General features: G+C 37.1%; 1 protein-coding gene across 10 annotated transcripts in view; it reads right to left on the reverse strand.

Moving 5' to 3' along the window:
- The window catches only part of PHKB (phosphorylase kinase regulatory subunit beta), a 232,896-nt gene that overhangs the window by 142,118 nt on the left and 72,803 nt on the right, over nucleotides 1–17,975 (reverse strand). For all 10 annotated transcript variants that reach the window (XM_017519449.2, XM_017519443.2, XM_037735191.1 and 7 more), the window contains one exon: nucleotides 5,572–5,687. In XM_017519449.2, the coding sequence (XP_017374938.1) occupies nucleotides 5,572–5,687 (116 nt within the window). The remainder of the gene's footprint in view (nucleotides 1–5,571; nucleotides 5,688–17,975) is intronic.

Consider the following 17,975-nt stretch of genomic DNA (forward strand, 5'->3'; position numbering starts at 1 on the left):
AAAACAGCTATGGGAAGAATTTGGAAATTATCATTTAAATATGGCATTGTAAAAGAAACAAGACCGGGCAAGGCGGCTCATGCCTGTAATCCCAGCCCTTTGGGAGGCCAAAGTAGGCGGATCACGTGAGGTCGGGAGTTCAAGAGGAGCCTGGCCAACATGGCAAAGAAACCCTGTCTCTACTAAAAATACAAAAACTAGTCAGGTGTGGTAGCACATGCCTGTAATCCCAGCTACTAGGGAGGCTGAGGCAGGAGACATGCTTGAACCCAGGGGCAGAAGTTGCGGTGAGCCAAGATTGCACCACTGCCCTCCAGCCTGAGTGACAGAGCAAGACTCTGTCTCAAAAAAACAAAAAACAAAAAGAAAAAAGCAAACAAAAACAAATACTGTACCTGGACTAGAGTAAAATTCACAAATATTTTAATTTATTTTCCACTAGTTATTCAAATCTCTGGCAACAGTAAGCTATTTAGAAACCTAAACACAATCATAACATGATCTTACATTTTAATGGCAATTTGTGTTGTTGGCAATATATATTGTTCTAAGAATTTTAAAATATTTTAATGGCACAAGACATACTCAGGGAACTAAATTATTCTATTATTAGCTATTGAACATATTAATATTAGATGACTAATATCAATAGAACATTTACTGATTTGATTCTTGCAAAATGGTACCTTAACATCTTTATTCTAATATTCACTAAAAGAGCTAAAATAAAGCAAATTTGCTTGAGAGATAGTGATTTCTTGCATAAATCAAAGCTTTTATAGGAAAGATGGGTCTGACTAGTTAATTTCACACCTACCATGGAATCCACAGAAGTAACTGGCAGGCATGAGAACCAAATTCACAACCTTCTTCTCATTAACACTATTTTAACTCCAAGTTACCCAATCATACTTCCCAGTAGAACAAGAACTTCACAGTATTATGGTTTCAACAAATATTTGTGAATTGTTCAGTATGGCAAAGATGCATAAAATGAAGCAGAATGGATAGACAGTAGCTTCTATCGTAGTCCAATGATGAAAATATCAAAAATGACTTAAGAAGACTAAGTAGTTACTTTAAGTAATAAGCACCATATGGAATAAAAGGGTCACTGAAAGCCTCTTAAACTGAGTAAAGTGATGCTATGATGGTTATTTATCTGATTTTTTAGTGATGGCTTTCTTTATTAAGCAAAGCCAAGAAAATAGAACATAAAACTATTTTAGAAAGCTAAAAACAATCAGATTTCAATTCCTTTAGCTTCTATTGACCTCTACATATCACAAACAGAAGACTTAACAAAGTGAAACAGGAAATTATGTTGTTAAACATAAAGTTCTACTTAGGAGTTAATTTCTCTACATTTGGGCACATACGTACATTAGTAAATTATTAAGTACAGTTTTCCTTTTTGTTCCCCAGTAGCCAAAAAATTCCAAAATTAGGGCTTGGAATCCAATTCACACTTTGAAGCAAAGACTCATCTCTTCTTCAAAACACACAGTTACAGGGTTAAAAGTAGCCCCAAGGAGTAGAAATATCCTTACATTAATGAAAAGGGAGAAATTTAAAGATTAAAATATTTGAATTAAACTTGGAGAGGCTGAGAAGCCTTCCTTGATATGTAACTCTGGAGATTAAGAATTACTGCTATAATAAATAGGTACCAAAATGATATATGGAAGAAAGTGTAATTAAATATAATAATATAGGATTTAAAAATGTATGGGCATCTATTAAAAGACTTAGAAACTTAACAGGTGGAAAGAAGAACAGTATCCAATATAGGCTGCAGACATCTTAGGAGAAATCGAAAGGGGCATGTTGTTTGAGGAAAAGCAAATGGAAAACTCAGAAGAAGAGGGACTGGTTACTTAGGAAACATTTCAAGAGAGTCATAGTGAGACTAGAGCAATAAACCCTTTTATTAAAGCCCTGGAAAGGGTGAGGCTGCTGTTAGAATGTGGTTTTGATCAATGTAAGGAGAGTATTGTTTATAAAAAATTCTGGTGTTTATCTAAGAAATACTAAAGGATTTGGACTAAAAGGGTACCAGCCAACCTGGGGTTGAAATGGGAGATCAAAAAGGGTCTCACCAAAGTAGTAAGGCAAATAAAGCTCTACTGATTACTAAACTATGATATTATCCTTGAAATTTACCACAATTTTATAGAGTATTTACACCCTGCAGTACTTTCAAACTTTAGAAAAACTTTTTATGACTTTAAAATATAATGTGACATAGTAAAAATGATTTTGGACTTGTGGGCCAATGTCATGGAATCCAGTTCTGGTTCTATCACCCACTGAGTTGTATGACGTAAGGTGTGGGGGGACCCCAAAATCTTCTAAACTTTTGTTTCCTCCTATATAAAACACCCCAGTAATGTTCCAAAACTGTTCAGTGTCAAAGATTGCAATTATTAAAGGACAGCTCAGCACGGATGCTGAAGAGATATCCTCTGATACCAGAAGAGTACATGTGCATCGTTTGGGTCCCTGGGGTAGAAATCTTCTTTGATACGAGGTGCAACTTAGAAGGGATGTACTTAATGTGACAAGGAAAGAAAGAGCCAGTCACTTCAGCTGAGGTCCTAGTGAGCATCAAGGTAACACTCAGATTATGCTCTGTTCTCTAACTCCCGTTAGAGATGACTGTATAGCACAGAGACAGAGGACAGCGGCAGAGAAAGTGTCAGACTACAAAGGGAAGTGTAAGTCTTATGGCAAGTATTACTATGAATTAATTCGAACTGTTTGAAATTATGGGGACAGCTTCAGGATATAATAAGTATACTGCATTAAGCAGTAAAGAATAGATTCAATTAATCCCAAATAGTTGTGAGGTATTCTATAGGAGAGACAGACTGAAGAGTTATGACTTGATCCCAGGCTAGTAGCAGCTCTATATTCCACTACACAGCTCTAAGCACAGAAAGATACTGGCTGCCCACTACCACAGCTATCACTGCATCTGTGAGCACATGGAGCTCAATTCTCTTGCAGTTTCAAATTGTATCCTTTGGGCATCAGAGATGATAAATTCAAAGCAGACCTGACCTGGGAAACATTCAAATAAAAAAATAAGTTTAAAGTTCTTTTTGGGAATTGTAAAGTGTTATGCCATGGACAATTAGAGGATCAATGTCAAATGTATAAAATCCATCATCTAAACCTAATGACAAACTTCATCACTCATCTATTTGAACAAAATTGGCCTACTACAATTAAGATTAATTTTGCATGCAAAAATGGCAAAGAACATCACATAATGATTTTCGAAGCCTTGAAATAAAAACCTTAATGAATCAATTTAAAGACTGGCACCTCAGTTATAGGAATAGAAGCTGGAGCCTGTTTTGTCATCAGGGACCTTCTAACACCCTTACTTTCTACTACGGTTTTTTTTTTTTTTTTTTTTTGATAGACACTCACACTATTACCCCCGCTGGAGTGCAGTGGCTCAATCTCGGCTCACTGCAACCTCTGCCTCCCTGGTTCAAGAGATTCTCCTGCCTCAGCCACCCAAGTAGCTGGGATTAAAGGCGCATGCCACCACACCCAGGTAATTTTGTATTTTTTTTTTTTTTTGTAGAGATGGGGTGTCACCATGTTGGTCAGGCTGGTCTCAAACTCCCAAACTTAGGTGATCCGCCCACCTCAGCCTCCCAAAGTGCTGGGATTACAGGTGTGAGCCATGATGCTTGGCCTACTACAGTTTTTATAAACAGAAAAACTTCTAGTCCAAATATTTTATGCTGCAAATAATGGCGATGGGATCAGACTGACATATATTAAATGGTTATTTAAAAACAAGGAAGAGATCTGATATTCATAAGTACTAAAAAGGTAAATTTTAAAAATCACCTTATCTCATCAGATCCACTTTCCTATAATTTGAGTGATAATCTGGAAGGTTGAGAAATTAATTTGCATGAGGGCTGAATTATAACATCATCTTTCTAATTTTAGTATTTGCCAGAATCTGTTTAATGTTTGAAATAAGCTTTACCACAAATTATTCCTCTACTTCACTGACTTTTTCATTGATTGATACTATTCTGGTCTATATTGTAAAAATTCCTCATATGAATCATAAAACCTATAGAAAAATGTTTGCATGTTAGTTAAGTAGGATTAATCTGAAAGTCCTTTTAATTTAAATACTTATTAAAATGTTCTTAAATGTGTAAGTACACTAGCATTCTAGTTCTTATGCTAGGCATTCAAATGCTTTACATATATTATAACAATGACAACAATTATTACAACAATGACAATAATTATTACAATGACATAAAGTAGAAATTATCTTTATTTTACAGATGAGAAAACTGAAGAATAAAGAGGTCACATAACTTGCTGAGATCACATAACAGCTAGTGATCTGGAGCCAGTTTTTAGTTTACTAAATACCTTATATCAACTTATTTTTGTGTGTGTGATTAGTCTTTCTATCCAAAAATATAGAGCACTTTGGATTCCTCTTAACCAGTGTTTTCTAGACAGTTTCTTTACTTCATTTAAGTCTCAATAATCAAAACTGACCTACAGTGATAACTTTCAGCTTAAATTCTTACATCTTTTGGAGCAACATGGATAGGACTTATTGAACTATATTATTTTGTTATTAAAATACGACCTCAGCTGGGCACGGTGGCTCACACCAGTAATCCCGGCACTTTGGGAGGCCAAGGTGGGTGGATCACAAGGTCAAGAGATCAAGACCACCCTGGCCAACATGGTAAAATCCCGTCTCTACTAAAAAGTACAAACTTAGCTGGGTGTGGTGGTACATATCTGTAGTTCCAGCTACTCGGGAGGCTGAGACAGGAGAATCGCTTGAACCCAGGAGGCAGACGATACAGTGTGATGAGACTGCGCCACTATGCTCCAGCCTGATGGCAGAGTGAGACTCCATCTCAAGAAAAAAAAAAAAAAAAACTCCTAGGCATAAAATTAGGATTTAGGAAAGGTGCAATCAGTCACTAAATTGACTTCCTTAACCCTAAGGAGTAAAAGAAATTCATAAACTACTAACATCAGTTATTAGCTATTGTTGCTTATTCGAATGCAGTAAACCACACCTCAAGATGCTGATCAAAGACTTTACAGATGACAATGAAATCATTATAAGAATCTGTAGTCAGGATAAAAATCAGCTCTATAACATGGTAGGAAATTATATATTCAGTGCATATACAACTGGTGTTTGAAAATTTTAATGTACTTGACATTTCAAACAAGGCAATTTCAAAGAGGAAAAAGAAAATGACTTGGTTGAGCAGAAAGGCCAAGCTGTGGATTAATCATGAAGGCTGATATGCACGTACTGATACCTTGGGAGGTTGGGAAAGACACCTACTCCTTTCTTGCATCTGTTTATGGGCACTGAGAGTGGGCTCTTTTGTGTTAATTTTGAGTGACTTTCATCTGCATCATAGGTAGGAAAAATATTGCTCAAATTAACATACAAATCACAGTTCCAATCTAATGCTTTGGTATTTCTTCATATTCAAATTCCATATATTTAATTAAAAAAAAAAACCTCAGAAATCAGCAAATTACCTGGAATGTAGCTCTGTGCTGCCATTATTATATTTGCTCCCTCTTTCCCAGACACCAAAGTCAGGCACACGGTAAACTCTTTCCACGCAAAATACAAGGTTTTGAATAAAAGAGACCTAAAATAAAAGAAATGAAACATAAGGACATACCCCATAACAGGACATTTAGATACTAAAGAGAATAATTAGATACCATTTGAAATCCAAATACATACTTGCCTCCCAACACATTTTTTAATATGTTGAAATTTGTGTGATTATTACTATGAATACTATTATACTTATTTTTTTCTAATATAAAACTTACTTAAGGTGAGAGCCTAATATTACACAGTATAGAAATAAAATTCAGGCCGGGCGCGGTGGCTCAAGCCTGTAATCCCAGCACTTTGGGAGGCCGAGGCGGGTAGATCATGAGGTCAAGAGATCGAGACCATCCTGGTCAACATGGTGAAACCCCGTCTCTACTAAAAATACAAAAAAATTAGCTGGGCATGGTGGCATGTGCCTGTAATCCCAGCTACTCAGGAGGTTGAGGCAGGAGAATTGCCTGAGCCCAGGAGGCGGAAGTTGCGGTGAGCCGAGATCGCGCCATTGCACTCCAGCCTGGGTAACAAGAGTGAAACTCTGTCTCAAAAAAATAAATAAATAAATAAAAATAAAAAAATAAAAATAAAATAAAATAAAATAAAATTTAAATCCTCTCAATGCTCCAATTATCATTCTTTAACAATGTATCTATTATTGTTTATAAGGATTATACATCTTAAGCACTAAGAAAAGTATAAAGCGTGGTTTTCATACTAGATATAATATGTGTAATCTGAAACGTCCTCATGAAATGTTAAATAGGTCTAAAACTTTAGAGATTTTTCTGTTCTGTAAAGTGCCAGTTCCATGTTGGGTCAACCTTAAGTGCTAAAATCCAGTCTTCCTTCTGCCTTTTGTATAGCAGTATGTATACTGCTACAAACTCAAAGCTCACAGTTGGTAGTGAGTTAAAACTAAAGGGCCAGGGGTCAGAGCTTCCATGCAAAGATTTCAGACATGACAAAATGTATACTTTCAAAAGTCTATGGAAGGCAAAGACTATGGTGAATTCTTATTTAATACAAGTTTCTTTATTTTAATAAGGTCAATTTCTTATGTGGGCTACAGGTTCTGATTACAGGGTTTTAAAGGTAGTCATCATGTTAGGTTCAATATGGCAAACTGAATACATGCATCTACCTACCCTTCAACATAAAATCCTTCTGAAGTGGCAATACACATGTCTCACCTTCACCCTACACACACATAATTAATATAATGTATATACTTTTAAGATTGAAACAATAACACAGAAAGCCAAGGTGAGATTCTGTCAGTAGACCAGAAATTTTCAAAAACTACAGGAAGAGAGAAAGCACATGGGAGGGAACTGGTGGAGAATCAAAGCAGAGGGAACCACAGCTTCTCAAAATGGTGCTTCCTTGTTCTAGGGCCTCCAAGAAATCTCTAAGCTCAGAGTCAACAAACACAGTGATAAAAGTTGACCAGGGATGAGCCTACCCAGGTTATCTCATGAATGATGAATGACCAGGGCACCTGAATCCCGGATGTTTACAATCTCCTCCCCAACAGAGACATTTGCCCTCGGGGCAGAGAACACCTCCCTCATTTCAGCATAAGAAAGAGCAACCAGGTGTTGAGGCCTCATAGAAATAAAAGAGTGTGTGTTATTTCTAGACTTCTCCAAAACATGCACCTATTCTAGGACCTCTTCACCTAAGAGTAGAACAGTACATCCCACAGTAAACTTGTTTTCATTTTGAATATTGGTCAGGGTCCCTTCAGTTTACCTGACTTGGGCTACCTTGCCTATACACCTTAAGGGAAACCTTCCTGTGTAAAAAACCTGCTCACTTTCATGATATTAGCTATTCCATGGTCTTAAAAGTTAATTAGATTTTATAACACATACAGAAAATACTTTATAGTTTGTCAGGTCTCCAGGTTTAAAGCTTTGTGGCTGGATGCCTATAATCCTAGCACTTTGGGAGGCTGAGGCAGGCGGTTCGCTTGAGCTCAGAAGTTCAAGACCAGCCTAGGCAACATAGCAAGGCCCTGTGCATACAAAAAAATGTAAAAATCAGCTGGGCATGGTGGCATATGTCTGTGGTAACAGCTGTTTGATAGGCTGAGATGGGATGATTGCTTGAGGCTGGGAGGCTGAGGACAGTGAGCTTTGATTGTGCTACTGCACTCCAGCCTGGGTGACAGAGCAAGGCCCCGTCTCAATTTAAAAAAAAAAAAGAGAGAGAGAGAGATTTTCCATGTATGTTTACAATGCTTGCTTATAATTCAGTGATTTTTCCATTCTAATCCTGAATATCTATAACCTGTAGCTTTTACACTCAATTATGAAATATTTCCACTTGAATTTACCATTAAACAACATGTTCTAAACCCTTCCACCTGGAAGCACTTTTCAAGTCTGGTTTTTTTTGTTTTTTCCCCGTTAGACCACTCATTTTGCAGGCTCTCAGTCTAGAAATCTTAAACTCAACTTTGATTACTGTTCAATAAAATTTGTGAGAGGATATTGATTTGGACTAAGCTCCTGCAGTAGGCACAAGAGACCAGACCAAACCAGAATGGAGTCACTTATGCTAGGTGCCACATAGTCAAGTGAAGTGTTTAATGGGGCCGGTTTTCTCAAACAAAACAAAACAAAAAATAGGAGATTCACAGCAACCAATCAGAAGGGGCCCAGTTTTTTGAGTTGGCATGATAAGGAAGTCCTCTCTGTTTTAACCCTGTAAGGAAAGTAACACTGTCATAAATCTAACTCCATATATGTACGTGTGGTGGGTATAGGTAAGTCATTTCTGGACCCTCAATTCTGTTCCACTGACTATATGTCTAGCACCATACCAATATCACATTGTTGAATTTCCATGGATGTATGAGTTTTATACCTGGTAAAGTAAATTTCCCTTCATATTTTTCCTTGTCCTAAATTACCTTGTATGTTTTACAGTTTATTCTTCTATATAAATTTTAGAATGAGTTTGTCAAATTCCATGAAAATTCTGTTGAGATGTCTATGGAAATTTTTTTGAGTTTAGAGATTAATAATATAGAAAGAATCAATATCTTTACATTATTAAGTATTCCTGTGTATTGACATTATGTTAACATCTACTTAGATCTTCATTTATGATCAAATTTTTATAATTTTGTCCATCTGCTATTAGGTTCTTTCCCAGGTACTTTAGAGTGTAATATTTACTTTACGTTAGACAATTTTATAACTAGTTATTGCTGATCTATAGATAAATTATTGCTTACCACATGTTGACCATGGATCCAGCTTTGAAACTAAATTTTTAAATGACTTTTAGTAATTTAAGAGTTCATTTCATTTACTAGAAATTTACTAGAAATTCATTTTATTCCACTAGAAATAAAAACTTTTTCATTTCTGCCATTCCCATCCACATCTATTCTTGCCTTATTGCTTTGACTAGATTGCCTGTTCAATATTCAATAGGAGTTTATTGGTCAGGCTCAGGGGTTTACACCTGTAATCCTAGCACTTTGGGAAGCTGAAGTGGGCAGATCACTTGAGGTCAGGAGTTTAAAAACAGTCTGGGCAAAACCCATATTCTACTGGATTGGTGAAACCCCCATCTCTACTAAACATACAAAAATTAGCTGCGCATGGTGGCACAGGTCTGTAATCCCAGCTACTTAGGTGGCTGAGACATGAGAATTGCTTGAACTCAAGAGGCAGAGGTTGCAGTGAGCCAAGATCATGCCACTATAATCCAGCCTGGGCAAAAGAGCGAGACTGTCTCAGTAAATAAATAAATAAATAGGAGTTTATATAATCAATATCTCCTTTTCTTGTCCCCCAACTTAAAGGGTCTGCTTCTAATGTGGTATCTCCCACAGATTTTTTGTAGATATATTTTACTAGATTAAGAAAATTCCATTTCATATGTTTTATTAGAATGCTTTTCATGAATAGGCAATGAATTCTTCACCAAATATATTTTCTGCACCTATTGAAATGGTCATATGATTTTTCTTTCTCCCTTAATTTGCTAATGTGATGAGTTATACTAATGGATGTTCTCATTTTAAATCATCCTTGCATTTCTAAGATTAAACATTACTTGGTCCTGGCACATGATGCTAGCTGACAACCAATATCTTGTCTCTCTCTCTTTCTAATAAAACCCTGATTTTAACTTCACAAGGCTCCACAGCAGCAGGAATGGCTATGTGACGAAGTTCTGCCCAATGAGATTACACAGATGTCATGGCACCAAGCTTCTAGAAACTTTAAAAAAATTATTTTTGACAGATTTTTGTAGTGATGAGGTCTTGCTTTATTGCCAAGGCTGGTATCAAATTCGTGGCTTCAAGTGATCCTCCCGCCTCAGCTTCCCAAAGAGTTGGGATTAGAGGTGTGAGCCACCACACCTGGTCTAGACTTTATTAAAGCCTCTTCTTCTTTCTCAATTCTTATATACAAGTGTATACATGAAACGTAGAGGAATGCCAGCTATATTATGATTATTTGGATAAATCTCTCCTGCTAAATACAGAAAGGCAGAACAAAAGGAATCCATATCCTTGATGACTGTTAAAACCCAGGAAAACACTTCCAATCCCCAGAGTTTTTGGTGTATAAAATAAATGGCTCACACCTATAATCCTAGCACTTTGCAAGGCCGAGGTGGGTGGATCACAAGGTCAGGAGTTCAAGACCAGCCTGGCCAAGATGGTGAAACCCCATCTCTACTAAAAATACAAAAATTAGCTGGGCACGGTGGCAGGCACCTATAATCCCAGCTACTCGGGAGGCTGAGATAGGAGAATTCCTTGAACCCAGGAGGCAGAGGTTGCAGTAAACTGAGATCACACCACTGCATTCCAGCCTGGGCCACAAAGTAAGACTCCATCAAAATAAATACATAAATAAATCCTTTGTTTATTGAAAGCACTGTTTGTTTTCGTTGGGTTTTCTTTTATTTGTAGCCAAGTGAAACTTCAAATGATACCTTATCCATGATTCATTTACATTCTCATTCTCCATGTTTCGAAAAGAATATTGAGACTGGTTTAAAATTTGATTTTTTCATACTAACCTCATCAACTTTTATAAAATTATACCAATCTCATAAAATTTATTGAGGAGCTTTTCCTATTTTATAAGGTAGGAGTTATTGCTTCCTTTTAATTTTGAGAAAATCTGCCTATTAACTAGCTAGAGACTACTCTCTTTTTGGAGAAGATGAAGAGAAAAAGGAAGATTTCTGAAAAATGATTTACTTTCTTCAAAGACTACTGATCATGCATTCCTAGGGAGGTGAAATTGGTTCTCAAGAGAGCAAGGGGCAAAAAAATCTTAGCTATTACAATAAGGTCTGATCCTTCAAAGCTCAATTCTACCCAAAAAAATGTTACTCTTTAGTATTTAATCTCTCACATTAGGGAGAATTTAAATTAAATGGTTTTCCCTTCCTTGGAGGCAATGAAAATAACAAGAATAAAATGTTTAAGAAACACTGTTATAAGTCTATTTCATTATTTTATTTTTCCTAAGTCTGTTATAGTTAACTATTTATTTGCTAGGGCTGCTATATAAAATACCACACATTGGGTGGCTTAAGTAACAGAAATTTATCTTTTCACAGTTCTGACAGCGAGAGGTCTAAGACCAAGGTGTTGGCAGGTCTGGTTTCTTCTGAAGCCTTGCTCCTGGCAAGAAGGCCTTCAGCCTGCTGCTTTGTCCTCACGTGGCCTTTCCTTTGTGCGCACATACCCCAAATATCCCTTTCTACGTCCAAATTTCCTTCTTTCATGAAGACATCAGTCAGACTGGATTAGGGCTCATCCAAGGGCCTCATTTTAATTTACCTCTTTAAAGACCCTACCTTTAAAACATTATGTTTATGTCTCCAAATAGTCACATTCTGAAGTAGCAGGGGCTAGGGCTCCAACATACGAATTTTAGGGGGACATAAATCAACCCATAACAGTAAATTATGATGTTTCTAGAACACACTCTGTTTGGATAGTTTTAAAATTTATTGCCCTGCACTTTCTTATAGCAGATTCCTTTTTCTCTTTTAATCTCTACTTATTTATAGTTACACTCTCCTTTTCATTGTGAATATTGTTTCTCTGTTTAATTCTTCCTTATCTGCTTGCTAGAATTTTTAAGAGGTTAGTTTATATTGTTAATCTTTTTTAAAAAAATAAAGCTGCTGATTTTGAGAATATCCTATCTTTACATTTGATACCATTATTCCTATTTTTATCTTTATTACTTACTTCCTTCTACTTGCTTTGTGTTTACTAAGGCATACTTTTTCTAAAGTTTAACATCTAATATTTAACTTATCAATTTTCTATCATAAGTCTTTTCTACATCTGATATAGTTTGGATGTGTGTCCCTTCTAATCTCATGTTGAATTGTAATTCCCAGTGTTGGAGGTAGGGCCTGGTTAGAGGTGAATGAAGCATGGGGGCAGCTTTCTTACAAATGGTTTCACACCATCCCCTTGGTGCTGTCCTCGAGATCGTGGGTGAATTCTCATGAGATCTGGTGGTTTAAATGTGTAGCACCTCCCACTTTCTCTCTTGCTCCTGCTCTGGCCATGTGACTTGCCTTCTCCTGTTTGACCTTCTGCCATGAGTAAAGCTCCCTGAGGCCTCTCCAGAAGCTGAGCTGATGCCAGTGGTATGCTTGTAGATCCTGCAGACCTGTGAGCCAATCGAAACTTTTTTCTTTATAAATTACCCAGTCTCAGGTATTTCTTTATAGCAATGCAAGAACAGCCTAATACAATATTCAAGGCTAAAAGCTGCCAACTAGTAACACTTCAGTTGTATGCTGTAAGTATTCATATGATGTGTTTTCATTTTTATTCCATGGTATTTCTTAATTTCCATTTTTAATTTTTCTTGAAAATACAAAATAGAAGCTAATTTTTTTTCTTTTTTCTTTTTTTTTAGAGATGGGCTCTTGTTCTGTCACCTGGGCTAGAGTTCAGTGGTGTCCTGATAGTTCCCTATAGCCTTGAACTCCTGACATTGGGAGCCAGTTGGGAGAGGAACCGTAGCTATATGATTAGAGGATTGAAACTTTCAGTTCCAGCTCTCAACCTCCAGGAAGGGGACAGGGACTGAAGGTTGAGCTTATCACCAATGGTGAATATTTTTTTTTTCTTTGAGATGGAGTCTTACTCTGTCGCCCAGGCTGTGCCCAGTACAATGGCACAATCTCGACTCACTGCAACCTCCACCTCCCAAGTTAAAGCAATTCTTCCTAACTCAGCCTCCCAAGTAGCTGAGATTACAGGTGCCCACCACCACGCCGGCAATGTTTTCTTTTTTTTTTTTTTTTTGTATTTTTAGTAGAGACAGGGTTTTGCCATGTTGGCCAGGCTAGTTTTGAACTTCCGACCTCAGGTCATCCACCCACCTTGGCCTCCCAAAGCACTGGGATTACAAGCATGAGCCACCATACCCAGATGGCCTTGTCATTTTTTTTAACCCAATTTTGAGGCCCTGATTAGAGGCTGGTTAGTTCTTCTGGAGTAGCAGACCTACACCCCAACCACTTTCTGGATTAGCTCTCACACTGGACAACTATGTATCTACCCTAACTGCTCCAGGGCCAGATATCCTACAAAGTGAGAAAACCCCACCTACAGGAGCCCCCAAAAGTATTCAAATTAGCTAATTTATAGGGAGCCCAAGAAACCTATCTAACCCTCCCCTCCACTCCTCATCATCCATAACTGTTCCCTACAGTTGAAGCTTGCTGTTCACCTGTCCTCTGGTTACAACTCCCTGTGTGGCCCTACATGGGGGCTTTCTCTCATTCACAGCTACAAATAACAAAGAGTGTGCATTTTATCTAAAGATGAATCACAGAGAGTTGTGTTTTTCACTTAAGATGAACAAAGACTTGCACTTTTCATCATCGTGTTGTTTTCAACCAGCAAAAAAAAAAAATCCTTAAGCTCATGAAACACAGGTTGGTGGGGCAGATTAATGCCGTAAGGTCATTTAGGGACCCAAGTTCTTTCCATCTCCTGCTCCCTAGGAATTTTCTTGAGCAGGGGAGAAAGGAGTTATTTTTATCTGTTTTGTACAAGATGTCTTTTATTCAATTCACAGTGACAGTCATCATCTCTTCAAATAGTGTTTTTTCCCAATATCCTCTATTTTAAAGTAGATTTAAAAATTTCACTTTATTTTCCTATTCACACATGTTAACACTGATACAAAGTAGTTATCTTTTTAATACTCTGGAATTTTTGAAGAAAAAGCCACCCCTTTCCTAAAACAGTGATCATTTGTGGGCAAACACTCCAGATATATTAAAATAAAATAATAAGTCTTTTCTCAGCTAAACTGTACCCTGCCTCCTGCTCAAACTATTAAAATAGTTTGTCCTTGGGGAGGAGTTCTCCCTCTCCTGCAGGTGACAAGTAAACCAGATTTAATACCAAAGAGCTTTCATCCAAGGATTTCAAGATTTTAGAGAAAAAGTGGATAATTTGTATCATTATAATAAAAATTCTACTGAAAATTCATGAAGTTTGCCTGATTCAGGATGCTAAAGTCAACAAAAAAGTAGTAGCCACTTTTCGATACCACTTGTCACCAAATAATATAACTTGATTTAAAATTCCCATAAAATGATTTTTTTAATTTAAAAAAATTTTAAAGATTTTAAAAAATCTTGAGTGAGCCAAGTAGAATTTTCATGATATAGCAAAAAGAAAAACATTAAAGTGTTCCCTTTAAGACTTCCCAGTCAGGCAACATGGGGACACTGAATGAAGGAATTTCAGAACTAGAAAATAATATCCTCAAAGAATGTTATTAGGAAATCAAACAAATGAATATTAATGTTAGCCCCTAATCTTATCATCAATAGCTTCATTCCCATGGTGGCTGAGAATATGAGTCCAATAGTAACCGATTCAAAATACAGATACTGCAAATAAATGACTAAGTAACAATAAAAAATAGATAGCTTAAGAAATAGATAACTCAGGAAAAATGAAGAAATATCTCAGAAATGCAGAAACATCTTAGTGACTACATCTCACAGTGCTCATCCAGAACAAATACAGGATAAGATAATCTAACATTTCATAATGAAATATATTTAGAAGGGCCAAGTTAAAAGATAAATTTCAATTATTCATATGACAAGCTTTAATAAACATAACTTTAAATTTATTCAATTAATGGCCATATATCTAACAAAAATTTCCTGATTCCTGTCAATTTGACTTATGAAAATTTAGTTCAGTATATAAGTGACAGGTAAAGAAAGCAAACAACCATGTGCAGTAAATGAGGTAGCCATTAGCTACATGTGGATACTGAGCAGCTGCCACGCAGTGAAACAAAAATGACATGGGCTTTCAATGTAAAATATATTCCAGATTTTGAAGATTTGGCAAAAGATAAAGAATGTGTAATATTTCCTTGACAATCTTTTATACATATTACAGGTTGAAACATTATCATACTGCATTAAATAAAAAGCTATTAAAAATAATTTCATCTTTTCTTAGGCCAGGCACAGAGGCTCATGAGTATAATCCCAGCACTTTGGGAGATCAAGGCAGGCAGACGGCTTGAGCTCAGGAGTTCAAGAGCAGTTTGGGCAACATAGTGAAACCCTCTCTCTACCAAAAAAAAAAAAAAAAAAAAAAAAACTACTCAACCCTGGTAGCCCACACTTGTAGTCCCAGTTATGTGGGAGGCTGAGACACAAGAATAAACTTGAGCCCAGGAGGCAGGGGGTACAGTGAGCTGATATGAAGCCATTGCACTCCTTGGGCAACACAGCAAGACCCTGTCCCCCAACCCCAAAAAAGTTACAATAATGATTTTATCTTTTCTTTAATGTGGCTACTAGATATTACACACATAGTCCACATTATATTTCTATTGAGCAGCACAACTATAAGAAGCTGGAAAAGAAATACATACTTTCCCAGCTTCCTTGCTCAACTGGAGATGGCCTTATAATAATAGCTCAGTCCAATAAGGCATGAACAGAAGTCTGCTAGCGACTTCAGATATGTCTAATAAAAATGGCTACTTCTGATGAAAAGTAGCTAACACTCTTCTTTAATTAACTTTTTCGTTAGCATTTTTTAGAGCAGCCATTTTGAGGTCATAAAGAAAAGGAAAACTAACCAGCTAACCAGTTATCTATCTCCAGGCTTTTCATTAGGTGAGAAAGATAAGCACCTTTTCATTTAAGCCACCGTAGTCATTCCCAATAGATATGTAATGAGTTAATCTAACATTTCATAATGAAATATAATTTAGAAGGGCCAGGATCAAAAATAAATTTCAGTCATCATATGACAAGCTTTATTAAACATGTTAACTCTGAACTTTATTCAGTAAGTCATACATATAAGAAAAATTACAAAAACATTTCTATATAAATACTTGAGAGCTTTAGTTCAAAAAAAATCAAAGACACTAATTCAGATATAAGTATAAATTCACTGCCCAATTGTAAAATCAATGGAATGACAGAAATCTCAAAGTAATAGCTGAATTCTAAGAACTACATAAATATACTATGCAAAAATGAGTACAAATATTCAGCAGCAAATCACTGTTGACAGCATTACTTTTACAATAGAAACATACTGCAGTAAGCCCAAATGTCCTAGCAAAGGCCTGGCACAAAACAGGGGTTCACTAAATATTTGAGATGAAGTGAACCAGAGGCATTTGGTTGTGTATTTCTTTTTCTTTTTTTTTTTTTTTGAGACAGAGTCTCACTCTGTTGCCCCGGATGGAGTGCAGTGGCACGATCTCAGCTCCCTGCAACCTCCACCTCCCAGGTTCAAGCGATTCTCCTGCCTCAGTCTCCTGAGTAGCTGGGATTACGGGCACAGGCCACTACGCCCAGCTAATTTTTGTATTTTTAGTAGAGACAAGGTTTCACCATGTTGGCAGGCTCATCTCAAACTCCTGACCTCAGGGCATCTGCCTGCCTCAACCTTCAAAGTGCTGGGATTACAAGCCTGAGCCCCCATGCCCTGCTTGGTTGTATATTTCTGACACATGTTACAGAATGTCAGGCAGCCACTAAAACATGTTGTATACAGATGTTTAAATGTAGCAAACATCACTTGAGGTCAGGAGTTTGAGCCTGACCAACATGATGAAATCCCATCTCTACTAAAAATACAAAATTAGCTGGATGTGGTGGAGCATGCCTATAATACCAGCTACTTGGGAGGCTGAGGCAGGAGAATTGCTTGAACCTGAGAGGAGGAGGTTGCAATGAGCTGAGATTGCACCATTGCACTCCAGCCTGGGCAAGAAGAGCGAAACTTTGTCTCAAAAAAAAGAAAAAAAAAAAGAATATTGACAAAAATCATCAAACTTTTTCAGAACTCGGGAAATTAAAGAAGAACATCCAATGATCCAAGCATTAAATCAAGAAAAATGGCTGAAATCTCAGTAAGTAGAGTGAGCTTTTGGAGCATATGAAATTAGCTTATTCTCAGTCCTTCTCTCCAACTCTGTAGTAGGGATATATATCAAGAGCCACAAAATCACAGTACTCATGAAAAACAGCAGACTAGCAACAACAGGAAGGAGGAACAGAACAGCTTTGGAATTCCCCAAATCATCATCTCAGTAAACTGTTACTGTTAGAATGTCTTGAACACAGGCATTCAGAGCTTTTCTTTAAACGACCTCAGAGCTCATATAGATGCAAATAGCCTTTTTGCTAGGCATATTAAGGAAATAATCAGTTGTGACCATTTAACACTGCAGCTGACTAAAACAAAACTTCTTAAAACTTGGGAATGAAGTAACCACAGGGGCACTAAAAAGCTCCGACATATTCCTGTAAAGTCAGAAAGCTATGGACACACATAGGCCTGGGCCCATAGTAAGCAAAGACCTGAGATAATAATCTACACTTCTGGCTGAATAGGATACTCAACAAAAGCAGGAAATGAAAGCTCAAGTAGAATTGGGCACTGCCTACCAGAGCTTTCAAGTTATACCGAAAACACACCCTGAGAACCTCTGCAAAGGCTAGGAGATTGACTGGTTCAAAGCATTTAAGTAAATTCCTGTTCAATCATTAATTGACCAGTAAGCTAACTCAGCAAAGACATCAATGGCCACCTATGACAAAGAATACATAATTCAGGCCGGGCGCGGTGGCTCAAGCCTGTAATCCCAGCACTTTGGGAGGCCGAGGCAGGTGGATCACGAGGTCGAGAGATCGAGACCATCCTGGTCAACATGGTGAAACCCCATCTCTACTAAAAATACAAAAAATTAGCTGGGCATGGTGATGCGTGCCTGTAATCCCAGCTACTCAGGAG

Source organism: Cebus imitator, unplaced genomic scaffold (assembly GCF_001604975.1).
Source record: "Cebus imitator isolate Cc_AM_T3 unplaced genomic scaffold, Cebus_imitator-1.0 Scaffold748, whole genome shotgun sequence".
Classification (NCBI taxonomy): Eukaryota; Metazoa; Chordata; class Mammalia; order Primates; family Cebidae; genus Cebus; species Cebus imitator.